The sequence below is a fragment of the Mustela nivalis genome, assembly GCF_964662115.1.
Source record: "Mustela nivalis genome assembly, chromosome: 13".
Classification (NCBI taxonomy): Eukaryota; Metazoa; Chordata; class Mammalia; order Carnivora; family Mustelidae; genus Mustela; species Mustela nivalis.
In genome coordinates this window covers 74,835,713-74,856,552 of record NC_139032.1, presented here as the reverse complement: position 1 = coordinate 74,856,552, position 20,840 = coordinate 74,835,713, and the positions used below count along the sequence as shown (strand labels likewise).

The 20,840-nt window shown below is 44.9% G+C and overlaps 1 protein-coding gene and 2 long non-coding RNA genes across 4 annotated transcripts in view; 1 reads left to right on the top strand and 2 right to left on the bottom strand.

Moving 5' to 3' along the window:
• Positions 1 to 2,389: 2,389 nt before the first annotated feature.
• Positions 2,390 to 9,721, bottom strand: LOC309847163. Of its 2 annotated transcripts, XR_014302348.1 has the most exons (5): positions 9,518 to 9,721; positions 8,654 to 9,409; positions 7,451 to 7,547; positions 6,748 to 7,063; positions 2,390 to 6,172 (listed from the first exon to the last, which is right to left on the bottom strand). It is a non-coding gene; the product is annotated as an uncharacterized lncRNA (long non-coding RNA). The 2 variants fall into 2 exon arrangements; XR_014302349.1 differs by lacking the exons at positions 8,654 to 9,409; positions 9,518 to 9,721 and having other exon boundaries at positions 2,390 to 3,116; positions 7,451 to 7,536.
• The window catches only part of TNFSF8 (TNF superfamily member 8), a 26,252-nt gene continuing 12,914 nt past the window's right edge, over positions 7,503 to 20,840 (top strand). Inside the window, exons 1-2 of the mRNA XM_082697128.1 lie at positions 7,503 to 8,819; positions 18,912 to 18,954. Coding sequence (XP_082553254.1) covers positions 8,625 to 8,819; positions 18,912 to 18,954 — 238 coding nt within the window. The 5' untranslated portion in view covers positions 7,503 to 8,624. The remainder of the gene's footprint in view (positions 8,820 to 18,911; positions 18,955 to 20,840) is intronic.
• The window catches only part of LOC309847165, a 110,208-nt gene continuing 105,715 nt past the window's right edge, over positions 16,348 to 20,840 (bottom strand). The window contains exon 4 of the long non-coding RNA XR_014302351.1: positions 16,348 to 16,853. This is a non-coding gene — a long non-coding RNA (uncharacterized lncRNA). The remainder of the gene's footprint in view (positions 16,854 to 20,840) is intronic.

Genomic DNA, 20,840 nt, shown 5'->3' with positions numbered 1-20,840 from the left:
AATAAATTATCGCTCTTGCATTGCCAATGACAAGTGAGACCAGCAGCACCTCCCAAAGGTGTTGATCTTTTACCTCCCAGAGAGTGTCCAGCAGATGTTTGCTTAAGTAGAAGGAAGGGGGAGGAATGTGAAGTCAGGCCTGTGTTTCCAGAACACTGGTCTGAACCTCTCTCCTTCTCTGTACACTCTTCTAGGCTTCACCTCCCCGCCACGTGTTCCCCTCCACATTCTTCCATTCGTTAACACCTCTACAGATGCTTCCATTCTGTCTACCAATAACCCCCTTTCTTTGCACGGCTGAAATTTTGATGGTAAGAAGGCAAGGTTAGGTTGGGACTTTTTTGTTCTTCTTCCCAGTAAAAGTAACAACCACAAAAAGTGAATTGGTGCATTCTCTTGTGGTTGACATGTTTTCTCCTTGGCTTGTTGCTTCACAACTGAAAATAGGTAACATGGTACAGCTAAAGCACTTGTTCAATTTGAGATCATTTACTCTGGGGATAAATCGAGTTTTACTTCAAAAGCAGGACTCATTGAGCTTCATATTTCGTAGGAAAAAAAAAAAAAAAAAAACCTAGCCCACTTTAAAGAGAAAAGAAAAGGTCATTTCCTGATTTTGCTAACATCAGGTAAAAACACTATAGGACATCTTTCAATGTCAATCTCCACCCCTCACGGAGTCCACAGATCTAGCATGCCCAGGAGATCAAGGCTGTACTCTACACGAAAAAAAGTCTGAGCAACTCAGAAATAAGCCACTCTTCTCTTCAAACAAAACAGACCCTAAACTTCTGAAAAGTTTCCAAATTTCTCTTTCTCCCCCCTGCCCCTCCTTTCTCTATTTCTCCTTTTCTCCAAATAACATTCGTTCTTTGAATTTTTTGCCCACCCGTTATGTTCCAAGAAGACACAGATTTCCTTAATATGTCATGGTATCTGTTCTATTGGGAGACTGTGTGTTTGCATATACTTAGGGAAGGGACCGGACTTGACAGAGAGATAGGAATTTGGAGAATGGACGGCAGCAAGAGGGGAGGCTAGAGGGAGGATCAGGCCTTGGATCTCTTGTCTGCAATGGGCTCACATTTAGACCTCATTTATGAAGATGGCATGGTGTCTTAAAACAAATGTTTCTTCCAACATTGTGTCCTTAAAGTGGACTTATTGGGTAAATGTATCATTTAAATATTTATCGAGAGCCTGCCAGGTGTGGACATGTGCAAGCCATTTATTTACTCCAGAGATATGCTGTGTTCTCAGGGTGATTACCGCGCCTTTGGGGAGACAGAGCCCTAGGTAGGTACCTAGAGTACAGGTAATAGAATCTCATGATGTTTACGGCAACCTGCTGGCAGTCAGGCAGCCCTGGGTCAGAACATCGCTCAGTACCAGTATGACCTTGAAAGAGCCTTTTGGCAGCTCTGAGATTTAGTTTTCTTTATCTGCCAGAGGGCAATAAGAGCCCTCACAGGGTAATGTACAAATTAAGTGAAACTATGAATGTAATGTGTTTGGCACACAATGAGCTCATCTCGTTAAATGCAGGTGGTGGTTGTAATCATAAAACTATTACTCTCATCCTTATCGACTAGAGATAGACGTGTGCTCTGAAACCCTACGGAGGGATAGATTTCTTCTGAAAGTCGGGGGTGGACGCTCAGAGCAGAGACAATATTTGAACAGCAACTTAAACAAACGTGTTGAATTGCCAGAGCAAGAGATGTAAGAAAAGGCATTTAATGTTGCAGCAAGGATGCTGCCTGCACAGAAACGCAGTCAGCAGAGGGATTAGCTGGCTTGGGGTTCAGAATAAACAGGGCACCTGGAGTGGAGCTGGGATCAGAGGCTGAAAATGAAGCTTAGGGGACAGCCAGTGAGGTCGTGCAAGGACTTGTGACCCAGACTCCACAGGCAAGGACAGACACTGAAAGATGTTAAACTGGAAGGGGAAGGGTGGGAAGCAACCTAGTAGAATTTGAGTGCATTTTTACTTAGCAAACCAGTGTACACATCAAAGATGTCACCACCAGGAAGCCCCCCTGTAGAATGATAAATGAGATTATGTTTCCTACCCGCCGTGCACATAGAATGCCCTGAATCATCTGGTATGAATACCCATTACATTATATTGTATTCACTACTTAATTGTCCATCTGGCTCCCCCAACTGTAAGCTTCTCGGAGTCAGGGCTGATGTCTGTAGGGTGTTCGCTGCTATAACGCCAGTGCCTAGCAGCACACAGTAGCCCTCAGATGCTCGATGGGTGGCGTGCCGTAGAACAAGCCATCCTGTCTCTTCTTCTCTGTCTTTTATTGATATGGAAGGACCTTTCTCCAGCTTTGCAAAAAAATGCAGACTCACCTCCCTTCTTTGACTGACAACAGAGCTCTTTTTTCTCTATTTCATTTTTATTTTTAACCATAATTGTACACAAATACCCTTCAAAAGTCAAATCATTTAAAAAGGCAAACAGTTCAAAGACTCAAAAATTGGAAAAACTTACTAAAAAAAAAAAAAAAAAAAAGACACCAAAGCTGCCTGCCCCCAACTTTCTCTAGAGGGCAACTACTAAAATTGTTTTAAAGTGATTTGTTTGGTGTTTGGCTCCGGATTGCATATCCCTGTGGGCTTCTCAAGGTTAAGAGCCCCGACATTTTATAACTGATTCAGTCTGTGAGGTGGGATATTCAACGATGGCTGAAAGGCAATTATCCAAATGATGACAGTTCATTGCTTAAAGCTTCTGTAGCAGTTTTCCCTGGAGCAGATCTGAAATGTCAAAGGCAATTTCCAGGAAATGTATTTTTTCAAGTTCTTTCTGAAAATGTTGCCTCTTCGCAAGACTTATCTTGCTACCTGAGAAAGGCCCTGTGCAATGGTCTTTGCAGTCCTACAGTGAGGAAAGAGGGCAGCAGGGCATGTGGGGGCAGAGACCCTCCCCTGCAAGGGTTCAGTGTTCTCGAACACAGATTGCAGGTACAGGCTTGAGAGAATGCAGACCTTTCCAGGAGGCAGCCAGCTGGTCTGGACTTCTGAGCTCCACCAACTCCGAGGAAAGCAGGTGTTAAGGACCATCTAGCTTAAGGATTTTCTAGTACTTCCCCTCTCCGAGGCTCCTAGATGCCAGGAAAGTGATGCTCTTTTTTTCCCCTTTTGGTCCTGACTCCTCCACCACCCTAGCGTCTGGTCATCTTTAATTCTGCATCACTGAACATCACAAGACTGTATTTCTTTTTAAATATTCCAGGATTTTCACTTGTTCACATCAGTTCTTATCCTGATTCATTGCCATGCCATACTTTAAATTCATAGATTACCATCAGCCATTTCATAAAATGCTATGTATTTCAAAGCACCTGTACAAACAGCAAAGGGTCCATTTCTCCTTTTGAACTCATCTGCTCTTTCCCATCAAAGAGAGCTATGCAACCCAGCATGTTTTCTTCTTTGCCCTGATTACCAAGAATCTCAGAAGCATACATGCTGTACATAACCGCTGAACACAGTCCTCTGCCAGGGTGTGTCCCCTCTCTTAATCCTTAACCTCTCCCTTTACATCGTGGCTCCTACCTGGTGCCTTGTCTTAATGGCTTGAGTTCCAATATACGTGTGCATTTATTTTAAGTGGTCTCAATGCCTCTTTAAAGTAGGTAGGAATAACATGTGTGTGTGCCTGTGCATGTAATGTATAGATTCATATATATGTCTATTATGTATTAATTTATGAACACACACACATATTCCCAATGCTGAAAGTCTATCTGTCTACATATTTCCCAGATCTCTTCTGCCAGCCTCTCTCTCAGCTCCTGGGGCCTCTCCAGTAGTCTATGTGGTCACACACAAATGAGGGTATCTAGCTCCTTCCCAATTAGTGAATCCCAGGAAAGGAAGTTCTCTTCTGAAAACGTGAGTTAGTGATGAAAATATAAGTGCAGATTTTATGGAGGAATCTCAGAAAAACGCATTTCTGTTCTTTTCTCCAAATCCCTTCTTTTGTAATCCTGCCTTGAATTGAGTTTATTTCGATACTTTAAATCAGGGGTCATAAAACTTTTCTGGCAAAGGGCTAAATAGTAATATTTTAGATTTTGTGGGCCATGAGATCTGTCTGGGTTGCAACTATAACTATTCAACGCTGCATTGTAATACAAACATAGCTATAATCTGCATAAACAAATGAGCATGACCCTGTTTCAATAAAACTTTATTCATAAAGTAGGTGGTGGGCTGATCTGGCCCATGACTGTAACCCTAACCCTTCCATGTCCACTGTACCTGTAGCCAATAGATCCTAAGTTCAGTGTCGTCCTGACCAACTCCAATGTCCAATCTATCAAATCAGACTTTGCAAAACAGAGGGCTCTCCAGTTAATGGGATGAGATCCATCCTACATCTTTTATTGCTTGAAAATACCCTGCAGGAGTTCGCCCTTCTCTCACATACACCAAAAATTTTTTAAAAAAATATTTGTTTCTACCACAGTGTTCACCACAAGAGAACTTCAGATATATATTATAAATATATCTTCATCTACAATAGCGTTTTTCAGCCTACAGCCATATTGGGGTTTAGAAAGTGGGCCCAAACAAGAGACAAAAAAAACAAAGCTTCCTTCCAACAATCTCCAGCACCCTGATCGCTACAGTGCTATGCCTCAGTTTTCTCATCTACACAGTGGGGTTAAGACTTCACCTGCCCAAAGGGCCACATCCTGGACAAGATGCACCCCCCTTGACCCTTTCTGGGATTTAGACAGATTATTTTCCTAAACCGATGATTTCCAAATGGTTTCAGGAATTGTAGTTCCCTGAGGCACTTGTTAAAACAGAGATTGCTAGACCCCAGCGTGAGTTTCTGATCAAGTAGATCCTAGGGTGGAGCCGAAGAATTTGCAGGGCTACCAAATTCTGTTAGTGCTGGCCCAGGGACGACAATTTTGGTCCACGATAGAGACCTCACAGTCCTCTACACAGGGAAGCAATGGCTAGACAGTGGGGGACAGTCCTACAGCTGGTTCCTCTTCATTTTTTCCAAAATGCTGTTCCCTCCCAAAGGGGTGAGATATTACACCTGTTTGCTCACCGAGTCTCAGATGCTACAGTCACACCTCAGCTGACTACAGGTTGAAAGGAGGCTAATGGTGACTTTTGCAGGGTCATGCTAGAACATAAAGGCCAGTGAGTAGCCAGGTAAGTTCTAGAGAAGGACAGGGAAACCGGGGACCGTTGAGAAGTGAGAGACAAATACACCATCAGGCAACTCCTTTGTATAAACCAACCTTCTAGAACCTTCTCTTTCCATAAACACAAAGTCAATACAAGCATTGACTGAAGGCTAATCATACATGGATCCCACAGCAAATACTGCAGGGTAGGAGGCAAGGAAGGCTGCCCTCAGGAGCTCTTAGTCTAACGGGGAGGGCAAAAGGCACACCGTATTCGCACACTTGACAGAGGTCAGAACAAGTAGTTAATAGGATACAATAGTGTGTGCATGACCATGGACTTTTCTGGAGAAAGGACAGTGGTGGGCTTGAGAGCCCTGAGCAGGCCTCCCTGGGAGACGGAAGCAGGCGGCAGGGGCAGGAAGGCTCTGAGGCAGTGGAAGGGTGAGGTCAGTGTGGCAGGAAGCAAGGCTGTGCCTGAGGGGTAAGAGAAAGCACAGGGGGCTCCTAAGCATGACTTTACCCCCTCAACTCATCTCCATTTCTCTGCCTCTGTTTCCTGATTTGAGGAATATGGGTTTTGAGCTAACTTGCAAGTTTGCAAGTTCTGTTCCAGTCTGGAGAGACCCCAGGCCACTAAAAGGTGTATGAACATGCTGGGCCCAGCCTGCCTCTTCGTCGCCCTGCCTCTGCTTCAACCAGAAAACTCCACTTTCTTATGTGTCTGCACTCACTGCACAGTTTCGCTTCCAGAAGGGATTTGAAAGCCACTCAACAAGAAACTCTGTAAAAGCTCTTTCCATTTGTATCTCAGGTGACCAAATGAAAAAGAGAAAGCAGCCAGGAAGCACAAAGGATGGGACCACTCCATGGGCTGGGCTGGATCCCAGGGCAGCTGGGCAGCGAGGGGGGCTCAGACCCCTGGGGTGGGATGCCAGGAAGCTTGCAGGCTTGCGTGTAGAGGAGAGGCACGGGCACAGCAGTGAGATCGGGCCCACGGGCTGCTGCAGAAGCAAACGGATCTGAAAATCTCAACTGCTCAGAAGGTTCTGAGTAAAAACAAAGGGTGATTTTTTTTTCCCCCTTGTCAGCCTTCCCTCTCAGGACATTGTACTGTATGCAAAACGTGTAACTGTAAGACAAACATTTTTTTCCACTGCCCTTCTCAGCCCCGCGGGCCTTCAGGAAGACCTGCACTTCAAGCAAAGCCGTTTTATCAACACCCACAGCTTCCATTCCATAATCAGAAGTTTTCCACTTTCATCAAAGAGACTGAAGATAGAGGCCAAGGGAGCAAATCTGTTCTCAGTGCATGGGGCCCGTTATAGAGACCCCGCTACTCTCTCGTCCGTGTCCACCACCAGCCACAGCCTTCTCACCAGATCAGCTAGGTACACACCCCAGAGCACACTGGCTGGCTTCAGCCCCACCTCAGCTACCAGACCAAAGGAACCCCGTGCACCCACTGCTTCCAAAACTAAGCCTGACTTGGGGTCCGGAGCGGGGAGGTGGTCAGCTCCCTTAACCATGATGCAGTTATAATTTATACCACTCTAGGTAGTGCAAGAAAGCAATTTACCTCTTGATGGCTCTTCCTTCTCCAGGATCTGTGATTTTAGGGTTTCACTGGAAAAGAATATTCAGACCAATCCCTAGAGTCTGACCCAACTCCAGTGATGTTCATCTGTCTGGGATCACTGCATTTGCAGCAGGAAGAATCATCCAAGCTTGACTTTGAATACAGGGCATTTCCTTAGGAGGCGCTGGGGTTCTTGCTGGCCTTCTGAGATACCGTGCCACCAAAAATGAGCAGAAAGGCAGGGGAGGGCGGGCGCTTACAGAGGACTGGGTACTTCCGAATGAAGTTTTCAGAGCTACAGCTGGAGGCCCCAGCTCTGCAGTGATTCATATTTTAAATGGGGTGTTGAAGTAGAGACCGTTAGTAACCGCAAAAGGACAACGCTGTCCCCTAGAGAATCTATTGTATCTGTCCAAATGCTCCACTCCGCCCAGGGGACCACTAGCGTGCTTGACCCAGGTGGGCCAACACCTTGGTCAAGTCCATCCCCATTCCTGGCAGGACTCTCATGTGAAATGCACAGCAGCTGTGCACACATGGGGGGAAGGAGAAGGGTATAAGGACCCCCACAAGGTGCCAAGGCCAATAGGGGGCAGATCTCAGGTTTTCAGTCTTGAAGCCCAGTGATGATTTAATGATTTAACACCGGCAGGGGATGTGAGGGCAGGGGCGTGGGGGGCGGTGGACAGGTATGTCTACGCACCGGGGTGATGTCATTGATCGACATGTCCCACTTTGGCCGAAACAGTTTTCACATTTTCTGATCCTCAGTTTTGGGCTCGGTGGAAATGAAATGTGAGCTGCGTCAGAGGGCAGAGGTGAGAGCGGAGGGAGGCAAAGTGTCAAGTTCTGCTAGTCCGGGCGCCCCGCGCTAGATGGTTGATCTTCAGTTGCAATAGTCACACACACACACACACACACACATACATACACACACACACACACACACACACACCTTACCCCAAGCAGAAGACACACACAACACGCGCCCCACATCACATATGCAACGCGGACATGCGCCATGCATGCAAACCACACGCCCACTGCCCTGCACGCTGCACCTGTGCCCCTCACAGAACACACCCCCACCTTCTGCTCCACTTGCTTCCCCACCCCCACCCCAATCGCCAGGCCCTTCCCCTTTCTGGGAGCGTGCTGGCGAACCCAGGTTTCTGCACGCCTGACACCACCCCCCCGCCCCAGTGCAGCCAGCAGGAATTTTTTTTTTTAAGATCAGTGTTTCCAGATTTCTGCTCTTTGGATTCGCCCCCACAATTCATCCTTCCGCCGGCATGCCCTCTTGGGATGAATCTCCACATTTGTGGGCTCTTCCTTCCTGGGGAGCTGGTGGCATCTCCAGTTTTCAGCATAAGCTGATACGATCAGACTGAATCCTTCGGAGTCCTTCTAGCCCCGTCCAGGGACCCCAGTTTCTCCCCCAAAGAGACATTTTCTACCGAGGTCTTCTGAGCTGCAGGCCTCGTACAGAGAATGTGCGGCTTTTCAAGCAGGAAGGCGTTTTGTGGCTGAGTCTAAGTGAAACAGAAGTTGCTTTGTACACACACACACACACACACACACACTCCCCAGAGTAGGGAAACCGTCATTTTCTTACTCGCCCTCTGACATTAACCACCTTCTCTGTCTGCACTCAAATTCATCCCTGGCAATGAAAAATGAGCCTCTCCCCCACCCCTGCTGCCGCCTTTCGCCTCACGCCCCCAGAGAAGAGTGTCTCCGTGTGGCAGCCGATGAAGGTTTTTTTCCACGTCACATGATCCAGGATGCAGGGGGAGAATCCTTCTTGGAACAGAGATGAGCCCAGAAGTGAATCAGATGAGGAGAGATAAGGTGTGCTGCGGGAAGACTATATAAGAATGGACCCAGGGCTGCAGCAAGCACTCACCGGAGTGGCCCCTTCTCGAGACACAGCCATGCATGTGCCAGCGGGCTCCGTGGCCAGCCACCTGGGAACCACCAGTCGTGGTTATTTCTACTTCACCACCACGGCGCTGGCTCTGTGTCTTGTCTTTGCTGTGGCAACCATCATGATGTTGGTAGTTCAGAAGACGGTAAGTGGACTCCTGGTCGCCTTTCCTTTCCTATTTTTGTTCAGTTTTCCCCAGAGAGAGAGAGCCTTGAGAATAAATTAATAAACTAGTAGAGAAGAGAGGGAGGAAAAAGTACCTAGATCATGCAGAAAGACGGAGAAAAGAAAACAGAAACTCAGCGCTCTGAACTAATTTAGGTTTTAAAAGAAAAGTGTGCTCGGCCATCACCTCAAAACTTTCCAGACTCACGTGGGCCAGAAGAATAGAGGGGAGCAATTAGTATTAAGATATTAAGAATACGACTATCAAAGAAGGAAGTGATAAGGAAATGTGATAACCGATTTGCACGCCTCAGGAGCATGTCTTCAAGGTCTGCCACCAGATTCCAGGGTTCTCTGTTCTCAGGCGGAACATTGCTCAGATCTCTGGGGCCTCCTCTGTTGCCAAGAGCTTTCACAACAAGGAGCTAAGTTTCAGGGCCCAGGGTGTATGAGGGAAGGAGTAAGACAGGAGGCCAGGCTTAACTCCTTAGAGCTATTTAAGCCTATAGGGCAAGTTGAAAGCTTCCTCTTGAGTCACTGTTTGGAAGAGTTTAGGATGTCAGGAGAAACCTAGAGCATGGAGGCAGAACATAGAAATGCTTTTAACACCTGTTCCCTTGGAGATTGCTCAGAATGCCAAAAGGACAAGCAATCAGACAAGCAATCATGGGTACCCACCGTAGAGGCAGACGGTCTCAGGAAATTTAGTTTGTTTGGAGGAAATGGTACAATTTGTTGCAAAAGCAGAAGAGACGAAGGAGGGCACTTCTTCATATTTTAGGAAATTGGTGTTTACAGAGAATGCGGCCAGTGTCCTTTTTTGTAGAAAATACCGTATTGATGGTATACATGGCTCATGGATTTTTTAATGAAGTAAAGTTTTTGTTAATATTGGTAATTCGAGAACTCACTCCCTCTCCATGCCCTGCCAAAGTGAGAATGCTTCTGTCTCTTCCTTCCCAGCTCCCATTTTTCGTTGCAACCCTGCAGAACTTGCCCCAGTTTTCCTTCCATTGTCTTCGGTTGAATGTTTTATACCATATGGATTGCTGAAAAGAACAAAGCTTTAAAAGATTTTGGTATCTGTTTCTCAAGTGTCATCAGCTTTGAAATTTAAATGAAGCTTGGAGGTTCATATCTTCATAAAAGTGAAAGAAAAAAGAATTACTAACATTTGATTTCGATAGTGGAACTTATAAAATGCATCCTTCAATGGGCTCATCTACAGCTACTAAGAGTAATACTCCTGAAAATATTCTAGGGCATTTGGGGGGGGGGGGGGTAGAGGCTAGATAATTTCTATAATTCTAATTTGAAGTAAACCAGAAGTATATCATTTTATAGCAACGGCCAAAGAAAAGAAATTGAAGTGGTCTTTAAGGTTTTTTAGTTAAATGCTGTAGCTAGAACTGCTGAGAAAGAGGGGAGGGAGGAAGGAAGGAAGAGGAGGGTGATGGAGAAATATAAAGCCGGAGAGAGCTCTGGGAGGGTCCTTATTCAAACCCATTCTTTCCAGGAAGGAACTATAGTGGATTCTTCTGGCCCATTTTTGTATATGTGGAAAATTAGGAACAGAAAGGAGAAGGGGCTTGAACTAAGTCATCCTGAGAAGGTGATGGCATCAAGACCATGCTTGATTGTTTAATGAGAACAGCACTCCCTTGACTAATACGAACTTAGAAAGTTCGTTCCTGCGCCTCTCTCAAGAACCTTATCTTCTTCTGCATTCATTCCCTTCACTTACTCCTCATGTTAGGATATGAAAAGATTCACTTCACAAACTGTAGGGTTTGGTGGGCTATGGTTTCTTTAGTCTGGCAGATATCAGTTACTTGCTTAAAAGCTAAGGCTTGTAATACTGATCATGATATTAAGTGTTCAGTGTTTTGCACATACATCATTTCCAGTAAATTATCCAGACATTAACAACTGCAAGAGCTGAGAAGAGTTATTCCCTTGAGTTATCAAGGAAGGCTTCCTGCAAGAAGTGGGAATGCAGGCTGACTCTAGGAAAGGTAGAACTTAGATAAATAGAGAGACCCTAACAGGACCTCTGGTAAGGAAGTTGATGGGAGAGACCCAAGAAACTTAAACTCACATTCCAATTATCAAAATATGGAATGGGTCAATGACTACATAGCATTCTGTGTTAGGTTGGAAGGGGCAGGGATGGAGTATCATGAGAATGGTTTTACTGGCCTAAGAAGTCACAGCTCTGGGTAAGAAGCACATGAGCGCAAAATTTAAAACAATAAGTGATGGAAGGTAGCCACATAGGGTTTCCATGACTCCACAAATTAAGGAGACAGGGTGTTTAAGAAGTGGCTTAAGAACCACTTCACTGGAGATTAGAGTTCCAGACTGGCTTGAGAAATTTAAAGCAGGTGGGAAAGGCAAATTAGAGGAGAGGGGGCACTCTGGGCCAATGGATAAGCATGAGAAAGTGATGGAAAAAGAGGAGACACAGAGAATGTAGAAAAACCAACAAAAATTACCTTGAGATTGGCCTCAAGACCAAAAAACTCCAAGGTCAAATTCCTTGGGAGACACAAAGAAGAAACTTAGGTTTCAATCTCAAAATATTTATTGGCCATCTTCTGTGTGTGGGACATCATTCCAAGCAGTGGGGATAGAGCTTGAAAAAAGCCAACAAAATTCCCGCTTTTGTGTTTCTTATAGAACTACTTGTCTAGTAATGTCTTTGGAGTCCCTGTGGTAGTTTTTCTTAATTTATATTTAAGCCAGTATATTTATTATAAAATATTATATTCATATGGTTTAAGAAAAGTAAACAGTAAACATGGGAAAAGAAACTAAAACTCAATCACACCATGCCCACCCAATCACCAATCTCTCTTCCCTGAGATGACCACCATGAACAGACTCTCCCACGTCCTTCCAGAAATGTGTGCCTGCAAATAGATAGCATAACATGCTGTTCTATTAGACTCATAATTTTGCACCTTGCTGTATTGAGGTGACAGTGTATCTTGGAGACCCTTGCATGACAATGCATGAAAGTTTGTCTCATTCTTTGGGAGGGTCAGAAAGTATTCTGTTATACGACTGCTTCATAACTTATCTTGTCTGTGCCTAATGAAGGATACTTCTATTTTTCTCTAGAATTTTTACCCACTGTGCATATCTGCAAGTATATCTGTAGGAAGAATTCCTAGTGAGGGGAATAGAATGTGTATTTTTCACCTCAGTAAATATCGTCAATACAAGAGATTGTACCAATATACTCTCAAATCAGCAAAAGTCCTACCAACAAAGAGACACCTCTTCACGACCATATGGAAAAACAGAAAACTGACCTGTTATTAAGTAAGCCCAAGAGAGTACATGTATATGCATCAGGATGCAACTTCCCACGATTTGTACAGCAAAGCAAATGAAAAATAATGAAATGTGGCTTATCTTGTCCAGAAAGGAGGGGTTATACAAGGAGATAGGCTGCAAAGCTGGTGGTAGAGGCATAATTTAAACAGGCTCTAAGGTCTTCAGTCTACGAGCCAATTCTATAAACCTAGGGACTGGGTTTATCAGTCCCTGAAAAGATTTGTTTACATTCCAAAATGTTAGAGCAAGAGTTTAGGATCATTAGGTTTTTAAGAAGACCCTTTCTAGAAAGAGAAAGCAGCTGCCTCCTTTCCCTTTGTAAGTAAAGAAAATGCCTTTAAAAACAAAAGAAAACAAACATATCTTTTCAGTGCCACTCTACATCCCCATCCAAAGTGGACTGAGCGTTCGGTTAGGCATAGAGATTGTTGGTGGCAGTGATATGGATTTGGGGTTTGCTTTGACCTTCAAAGACAATGTAGGGGTGAGTTGAAATGCCCCATGATGCTTCTTTCTACCCACACTACTCTCTACAGAGCATTCCATTTATCAATTAAAAAAAAAAAGAAAAGAAAAGAAAACAACAGAAAGTTTTCTCAGGGGCAAGCCTTTTGCTAGGGTAAGAAGGGAGGACCCACATGGACAGAGCAGGACCGCCGTTTTCTGACGATTCTCAAAGTAAGGCCCAAATACCCAAGAGTTTGAGTTCAGGGCAGAATGGCACAGAATGCCATCAGTGGGAGCGGGAGGAAGAATTTCTTCTTGGGACGAGGACGGGGCTTGCAGAAGAGCTAGAACAGAATCTGAGCCTCCTCCAAGAATTAGAAGGATGTCTTATGCCTGAAGTTTTATTTTGAAAAATTTGAAACCAATAGAAAACAGGATGGTAAACACCCATATAACCTTTCACCTAAATTGACTGGGTTAACATTTGCTCTGTTTATGCTCTTCTTATGTGAATGACAGTAAAGTGCAGATGGCGTGGCCTTTTACCTACACCTGTCTCAGCACTCATCTCCTCTTTACTGCAAGGCCATTATCACTGCCAGGGAGTCAATGTCAGTTCAGCAGTTCCATCTAATAATAATGCATAGTCCATATATCAATGCCCCCTACTTGTCCAAAAATATCTTCTACAGCTGTTGTGCCGTGTCTTGATTGGGGATCCTGAATTCACCCTCCAGTCACACACCGCATTTGGTTATGTCATTTTCAAGCTATAACGTTGCTATTTAATAGGTGGTCCTGGGAGCTTGTTGGAAATGCAGAAACCCACGCCCAAATCTAGACCAAATGAATAAAAATCTGCCCTTTAATAAATTCCCTGGGTGACTCCTATGCACACTAAAGATTAAGAAGCAATCATTTAGCAATTTCCTCTGCCCTTTGTTGTTTGTTTCTCAGGACGTTGACTTTTTCAAAGGGTCCGGGTCAGTGTGCTTATAAAATTGGCCAAGTTTTGGATTTGGCTTCATATTCATTATGATTATATTCAGATGAAACTTTTTGGGGCAAGAATAGTACATAGGTAATGTTACATACTACTATAGCACACCTAGGGGCGTATGTCAATTTATCCCATTATTGGTGATGATATATGGTTACTTGATTAAGGTGGTGACTGCTGGTGAACACTTTTGTCTTTCTTACTAATAAGTAATCTCTGGGGTAGTACTTAAAAGACATATAAATATCTTCCATTCCACAGTTTGGGCACGATCCTTGTCTGAATCGGGGAATGAGCCAAGGGTCGGAGAATGATGATTGCCAAAGCCTGTCATTCTTTCTGCATTTATTAACTGCTATTCTTCAATAGAGAAGAGCTCTCTGTAGGAAGGAGAGTGGCAGGTAGAGCTGGGGCAGGGCTTTCCAGGTGAGGCAGAAGAGTGAGCAGAGGCACAGCCCAGAAGCAGGCAAATCCAAGTGTCAGGAGAGGAGTGGCAGGGCCAGAGCAGAAGTCAGCCCAGACTGCACTTGGGAAGAGCAGGAAGCAGAGATAGCTGGCAAGAAGCGCTGATAGAGGTAGGTAAGAGAGTAGGATGCTATGTCCATCAGGAGAGTAAGAAGAAGATTTCTTAAACCTATGTATGAGCCCAGCCTGTAGCCAACACCCACTCCCAATTCCTTGAGGGAAGGAAGACCTCAGGTGTCCTGATGGCCTAATTAGTAATGTCTTTAAGCCCTTGCCAGTCATAGTGTGGTGCATAGCCCAGCAGCATTGGCATCATCTAAAAATTTATTAGAAATGAAAAACCTGGAGGGTCCATCCTAGACCTATTGAACCAGAGTCAGCATTTTAACAAGATCCCTAGTGGGAAAAGCACTGCTTTAAGCCACTCTGTTCTAGTTTCCTCCTGGATTAACCATACCAAAACCAAGGCAGCAAAAAAAAAAAAAAAAAAAAAAAGTCTTCTCTTGAGGATTTTCTATGACCTCCACCTACTGACTCATTAAGTCACAGGAGAATTTTCTGCCCCAGCTCCATCCTGCCCTACTCGAGCAAGGCAGCGTAGCATGGCATTGAAGAGCATTGCCTTCCAATTCAACACATTTGATGTGAATCTTTTCCCTGCTATCCACCATTTGTAGGACCTTCTGAAATTTCCAAGGCTTCATCAGTCACAAACTCCTGGGGTAAAGACCAAGTGAAATGATGCATGGAAAGCATTTATCCCTGGAGGACTAAGCAGCCTCATGGAGGGCTTTCTCATGCTAGCTTGAAAGTAAGGGAAACGGTCCTGGCCCCTAATCTCCATGACCCACCTTACAAGACAATATGAAGCCAGCAAAGAAGGGGATATGTAATCGCCCTGGCATATTCTAAATGTTGGTTGCCTTGGGCCATTTTCAGTTTCAAAGGACATTTGGATCCAGAGCACACTTGGTATCTGATTGCTTCTGCACAGCCCTGCTCTGTAAAAGAAATGAGCTTTTCAAGTTATTGGGGGCAAATTAAGCACATCATCAGGATCAACCAAAATAGCTATCATTTCGAGCACTTTTCAGTACTTTATATACAATATCTTGTTGTGTCTGCAACAAGCCAGTGGAGGGAAGGATAATCAGCCCTCTAATTACAGTGACAAAAAGGAAGAGGAAAACAGAGTCCTGGGCAGGGAACATGATTGCAACTGAGTCATTCCACCTGGGAACAAGTAGGTTAAATGTGAGGGTTCCTCCCTCCATCCACAGAAACACTGTTGGAAATACCCATCAGACACCTGGAGTCTGAAACAAAAGAGTTACAGTGAAGGAAGCGTATCTGGTTGTTAACCATGGAGATGAAGTTTCCTGAGCTACTTAGTGGCAGCTGAGAATGACAGCCTGGGAGGGTCCATTAGCTTCCGTCTGTGTCTAACCTACGTGCCACTGACCACAAAGCCAAGTCATTGAGCAAGATGGTCCACATTTCCCCAGCCAGGACCCAGATCCCCAGGCAAGATTTGGGAGAGAATGGTAGGACTGAGAAGCACCATTCGAAAGAGCAGTTGATGGATAGCACTACATAGTGCCTCGGGCATAAACAACTCCCAGCAAACTGTAAAAGTCACCATCTCTTTACACCCTGCCCCTCTACCTCCAAATGCAAGGATTGTTAAAGGGAGGGGAGAATGAGCATCACCAACCTTGACCTTCTAGAGAGCTAGTGTCTCTCTTGGGGCAGTGGAAAGACCACCAGAGAATCTGAATCCAAGATCTGCCACTGACTCATGAATATCTCAAGTTCCTCTTCTGTTAAATTAGCCTGATGGACTGAATGATGTCTAGGTCCCTCTCTGGCTCTGCTTCCCTGATCTTTTCTACCAGAGGCAGCCGGAGGAGCTCTGGCAAACCTCATCCCAGGAGCTCTCTAAAACAGGAATAATCGCATTTATGTCTTGGATGCCCTGGGCCCCTGTACTCAGATACATTGTTTCTGACATGCTCCCGCCTAAAGTTGGGAAACCAGGAAGCCCTCCAATAACCAACAGAAGCCTCCTCTGACCCCCATATAAATGAGGTCCCCCTCCCAGATATTATCTCTTACAACCTTGCCACGTACACAAAGTGTGTTCCGTGGGCCAGGAGCCTCAGTGACACCTGACAGCTTGTCAGAAATATGGACTCTCAGGCTCCAGCCAAACCAGCTGAATCAGAATTTGCGCTCTAACCGCCACCCTGGGTGATCTGCGTATATGCGTGAAGTTTGAGAAAGGTTACCTTGAACGGCTCTCTTCCTTTGTTGTCCTTGTCTCAACTTGCAATTCAATTCTTATATTTATTTGTATATCTTAAATGACGGCTTTAATGACTAAGCCATAAAATCCACAGGGTGTCTTCCGTGACTAACATAGTTCCTGGCACACACCAGACCAGGTGCTCATTTGACAGGTGCTGAATGTCTGACTTCCTGGTATTTCCGGGATGGCTCATGAGCCTGGGATGCTCCCAGTGCTTCTACTGTGCCAGCCTCCTCTCACTCTCTCCGGACCCTTTCCTGGGGGTTCGACGAATTCCACCATCTTAGCACCACATTTAAACATAGATGCTTTTCTTCGTCCGTTTGCACATCACACTAATTGATGATCATACTCGGTAGTAAGCTTGCTGCTCATTAGATTTCGAAACGCTCTTCACAGTCTCACAGAGGCAACACGGAGGGGAATTTGGTGATGTCAGGTTTTCCTATGAACTGCAGGCACAGTTGAGAGACCACAAATGCACGGTGTTACTACTGAGGTTAAGAGCTTTCAGCTAAAGCAATAAAATCATAGACTATTAGAGCCGAGAGGGAAGGAGCGTCCAAGTCAAGTTCACTTCTTTTGCCCTGAAAAACTGAAGGCCAAAAGTTAATACTGACTTCTGCCATCTGCACGGCAGGGGTATGCCAAGGCTTTGCCTTCGGGAGACTTCCTCGGTTCATTACAACACACTTAGGCTGGAGGAGGGATCCACTTATCAGAAAATGAGCCATCAGGGGAAGGCAAAGGACAGAGCCCCCAGGGAAATGGTGGAATATAAGGGAAACTCCAGATGGTCCTGGGTGTTCAGACAGAACTCTGAGGAAGTAAGATGTGCACAGATGCTAACTTCTTGCTCTGGATGTGGGAGTGATTTTCATTCACATCAGTGTCACACCCTCTCTAGGTCTTTATTAGTATTTCAGTCCAGTGAATTACACATGACCCCAACCTAGACAAGTCAAAAGAGAAATAAGATACTTTATTCCATATTGGCAAGACACCTGAGGTGCAGTTCCATGGCTGAGCTGGGGAGAAGGGGAGGGAGGCTAGGGTTGAGGACGTCCGTGTTTGAGGGATTTGTGAGGGGTGAAGAAGTGTGCCCATATGCTTCTATTGCCTTCTTGCTCAGAGCACCGCAACAAGACCTCCCTATCAGTCCCTCCAGTCCCCAGCCCAGGAAGCCCCCCTTCAAAGACAATCTACTTCTATCAACCCCTTACATATCTGTATAAATATCTCTATATATATTTATGTTTATTATAAAATAAATAATATGAAATATAATGTGAATTTATAAATATATAACATTCCTTCGTGCTTATTTATGTTATATAGTTATAAATATTTGGATATTATAATCATATATAAATTTGTAATAAGGTCCTGACGGCAGAGACCCGATTTCATTATTTACTGTTGCGTCACAACGCTTGGCCTATAAACATTCGATTAATTCAGAATTTCCAACCACAGGAAAGGGAGAGATGTACCTTCCCAGGTATGTTTTCAGCATACTTTCACCGTTTGATGAATCAAATACGGAAAAAAACCCACATATATTTATATATCACAGTTGCTTGTTCTTTTGTTGACCGAAGGGGGGAAAATATCAAATGTGGAAGCAAAAACAAAAAGGCCTGGACAGGGCGATGAGTTTCAGATTCCGGTCCCCAGAGCCGCCAGAAACTTTTCCTTTCACCCTGCTTGGCCCCCTAGTTCATCACCTGTAAAATGTGGATAGTAACCCTCAGACTGCGTTTCCGATAGGCAAGTTATTGAGCAAATGAACGAGAAAGCCCTGTGTAAACTGGGTCAGTGAATTCATTTTTTTTTTTTTTTAAGAGTCAAATGGACCGCATCTTCCTTATCCATTCGTCCATTGAAGGGCATCTTGGTTCTTTCCATAGTTTGGTGACTGTGGCCATTGCTGCTATAAACATTAGGGTGGTCCATATACACTATGGAGTATTATGCCTCCATCAGAAAGGATGAATACCCAACTTTTGTAGCAACATGGACGGGACTGGAGGAGATTATGCTGAGTGAAATAAGTCAAGCAGAGAGAGTCAATTATCATATGGTTTCACTTATTTGTGGAGCATAACAAATAGCATGGTGGACATGGGGAGTTAGGAGAAGGGAGTTGGGCGGAATTGGAAGGGGAGGTGAACCATGAGACTATGGACTCTAAAAAACAATCTGAGGGGTTTGAAGTGGCGGGGGGGGGGCTGGGAGGTTGGGGTGCCAGGTGGTGGGTATTATAGAGGGCACATATTGCATGGAGCACTGGGTGTGGTGAAAAAATAATGAATACTTTTTTTCTGAAAATAAATAAATAAATTTAATAAAAAAATTTAAAAATTTTAAAAACAAAAAAGAGTCAAATGGAACATGAATTCTAAATTGCATCGCACTTGGAGGGCAACCAAAATGGAAAAGAAAGAGATGAATCCTTTCCACTGGATGATGATCTCACGCTGCCTTTTTTTTCCTTTCTTCTCTTCCAGGACTCCATTCCCAACCCACCAGGAAAATTCCCCCTTAAAGGAGGTAAGACCTTGGAATTGGGAGTAGATGTATATTAAATCATCCATATGACATCATAGTGGACTAACCCCCAGAAGCATCCTAGCAGTGCCCAGCAGAAAAGCCAATGGAGGCAAAGGTGAAGGCTGCTCAGAGCTGAGCTGGTGTAACTGCGTTCATCCCAACAGCCTTCGTATGGTACCCTGGTGCCCGCAGCTCTCTGGTTAATGAAAATTCCACCTGTGCCATAGGCCATCGCATGGACATGGACAGGCATGCAAGGGAGAGTTGTGTTACGAGCTTGAGATCTGGAGTCAGGCAAATGTATGAATCTTGGCTCTCCGTCCTGCCTCGGAACCTCAGTTTTTTAATCTATAAAATGGGAATAATACTACCTACTACCTACCTCATGAAGGAATTGGAGAAGGCAAGCAGATCTCATCCATAAATTGCTTGGTATGGCCACTGGCATATTGTAATCGTTAAGTAACATGTAGTATCCAAAAGCCTTAATGAAGGTGAGATTGTAAAAACAGATTTCCCCCTCACCTTTCCTACCATTGCACACACTAGTTAACGCTTTGTCTCTATGAGGCCCAGAGGGGATATGCAGAGGTAGCTTAACACTGAGGGTAACACCAGAGATCATCTGGTGAATGTTTTCCTCACGCAGAAAAGGAATAATAAGAGCCAGTAGAGTGTCATGTCCAAGGTCGTATGGAGCCAAAGCCAGAACCCAGATGTCCCCATCTCTTAGCCAAAGTTGGGTTTTTTTCCACCCCAGAACATGAACCCATCTCTGCCTTATAACCTTTAGAACTTAGATAGCATCACAGCTGGATAACCGGACAGCTCAGAGAAAAAAGTCAAGAAGAAAGGGTGGGATATGGTGGGCACCCCGCTAGAGACACCAGGGCATCTGTGGGACACAGGGTCTGAACACAGCCCCGCATACCAACAGCCTCCCACAGGGAGTTTTCTTCAGGAGGCCTTTCCTGCTATCTATCACACAGACATTTAGCCAGTAGAAGCAAAAGCCGCAAACACACAAGCATTCTGGATCTTTCAAGGAAGACTAATAACTACAGCCTTGTAAAAATAGGCTATAACCTTGGCTGGAGTTACTTCACAATGACCTCAATTCCCATAATGCCTCTGTGGTATAGCGTAACCCTAGACTTTGAAAACCAGCAGGCACAGCTGTGGGTCCATGCAACTTTATTTCTAGAATGAGGCGAGAGGCTGGCTGTGACGCACAGAGCAGACGGAGTCTGAGAGCCCTGTTTAGGGAACAGCACAGGTTTGGGAGTCAGAACGTGTAACGCACGTTCTCACGGAGCTTTGCAAAACATCCCGGCACACTGAGCCACTGTCATTTTTCCTTCTCCACCCCCACTATCCCACCACCACATACCCCCCCCAGATCTTCCAAGTTAAGACCAGAACTTCTCATGTCTTGAGAGAGAGAAGAGAGAGGGAGAGGCAGTCTTTAACAGGAACACGATTCAATGACCAGGGTAGTTTTGATGAGGCAATAGGACCTCAGAGAGTCTGGATCTCTGTTCCTGACCTGCAGAGTCCGTCCTTCACAGGTGGCCAAGCACAGAGACTCCGACTGCCGGTCTGGCCCGATGCTGGTGTTCACCAGCCCAGGGTGAAATAGGAAAAAGAAGAAGGTAGCCCCTTCTTTCCATAGCCAACAACTATTTTAATATAAGGGGTGCTCTTTTCCTCTGAGAGGACATCCTTCCTTTCTGAAAGCATAGAACGGCCCTTTCTTTTACAACATGAAGCTGGAACAGATGCAAATGAAGTTCACTTGCTTTTTGTCCGAGTTATTCTGTTTTGTTTTAAAGGGCACAAGAGACTAAATCAAAAGCTGCCCACTCTGTATTGGCCACTGAATTTTC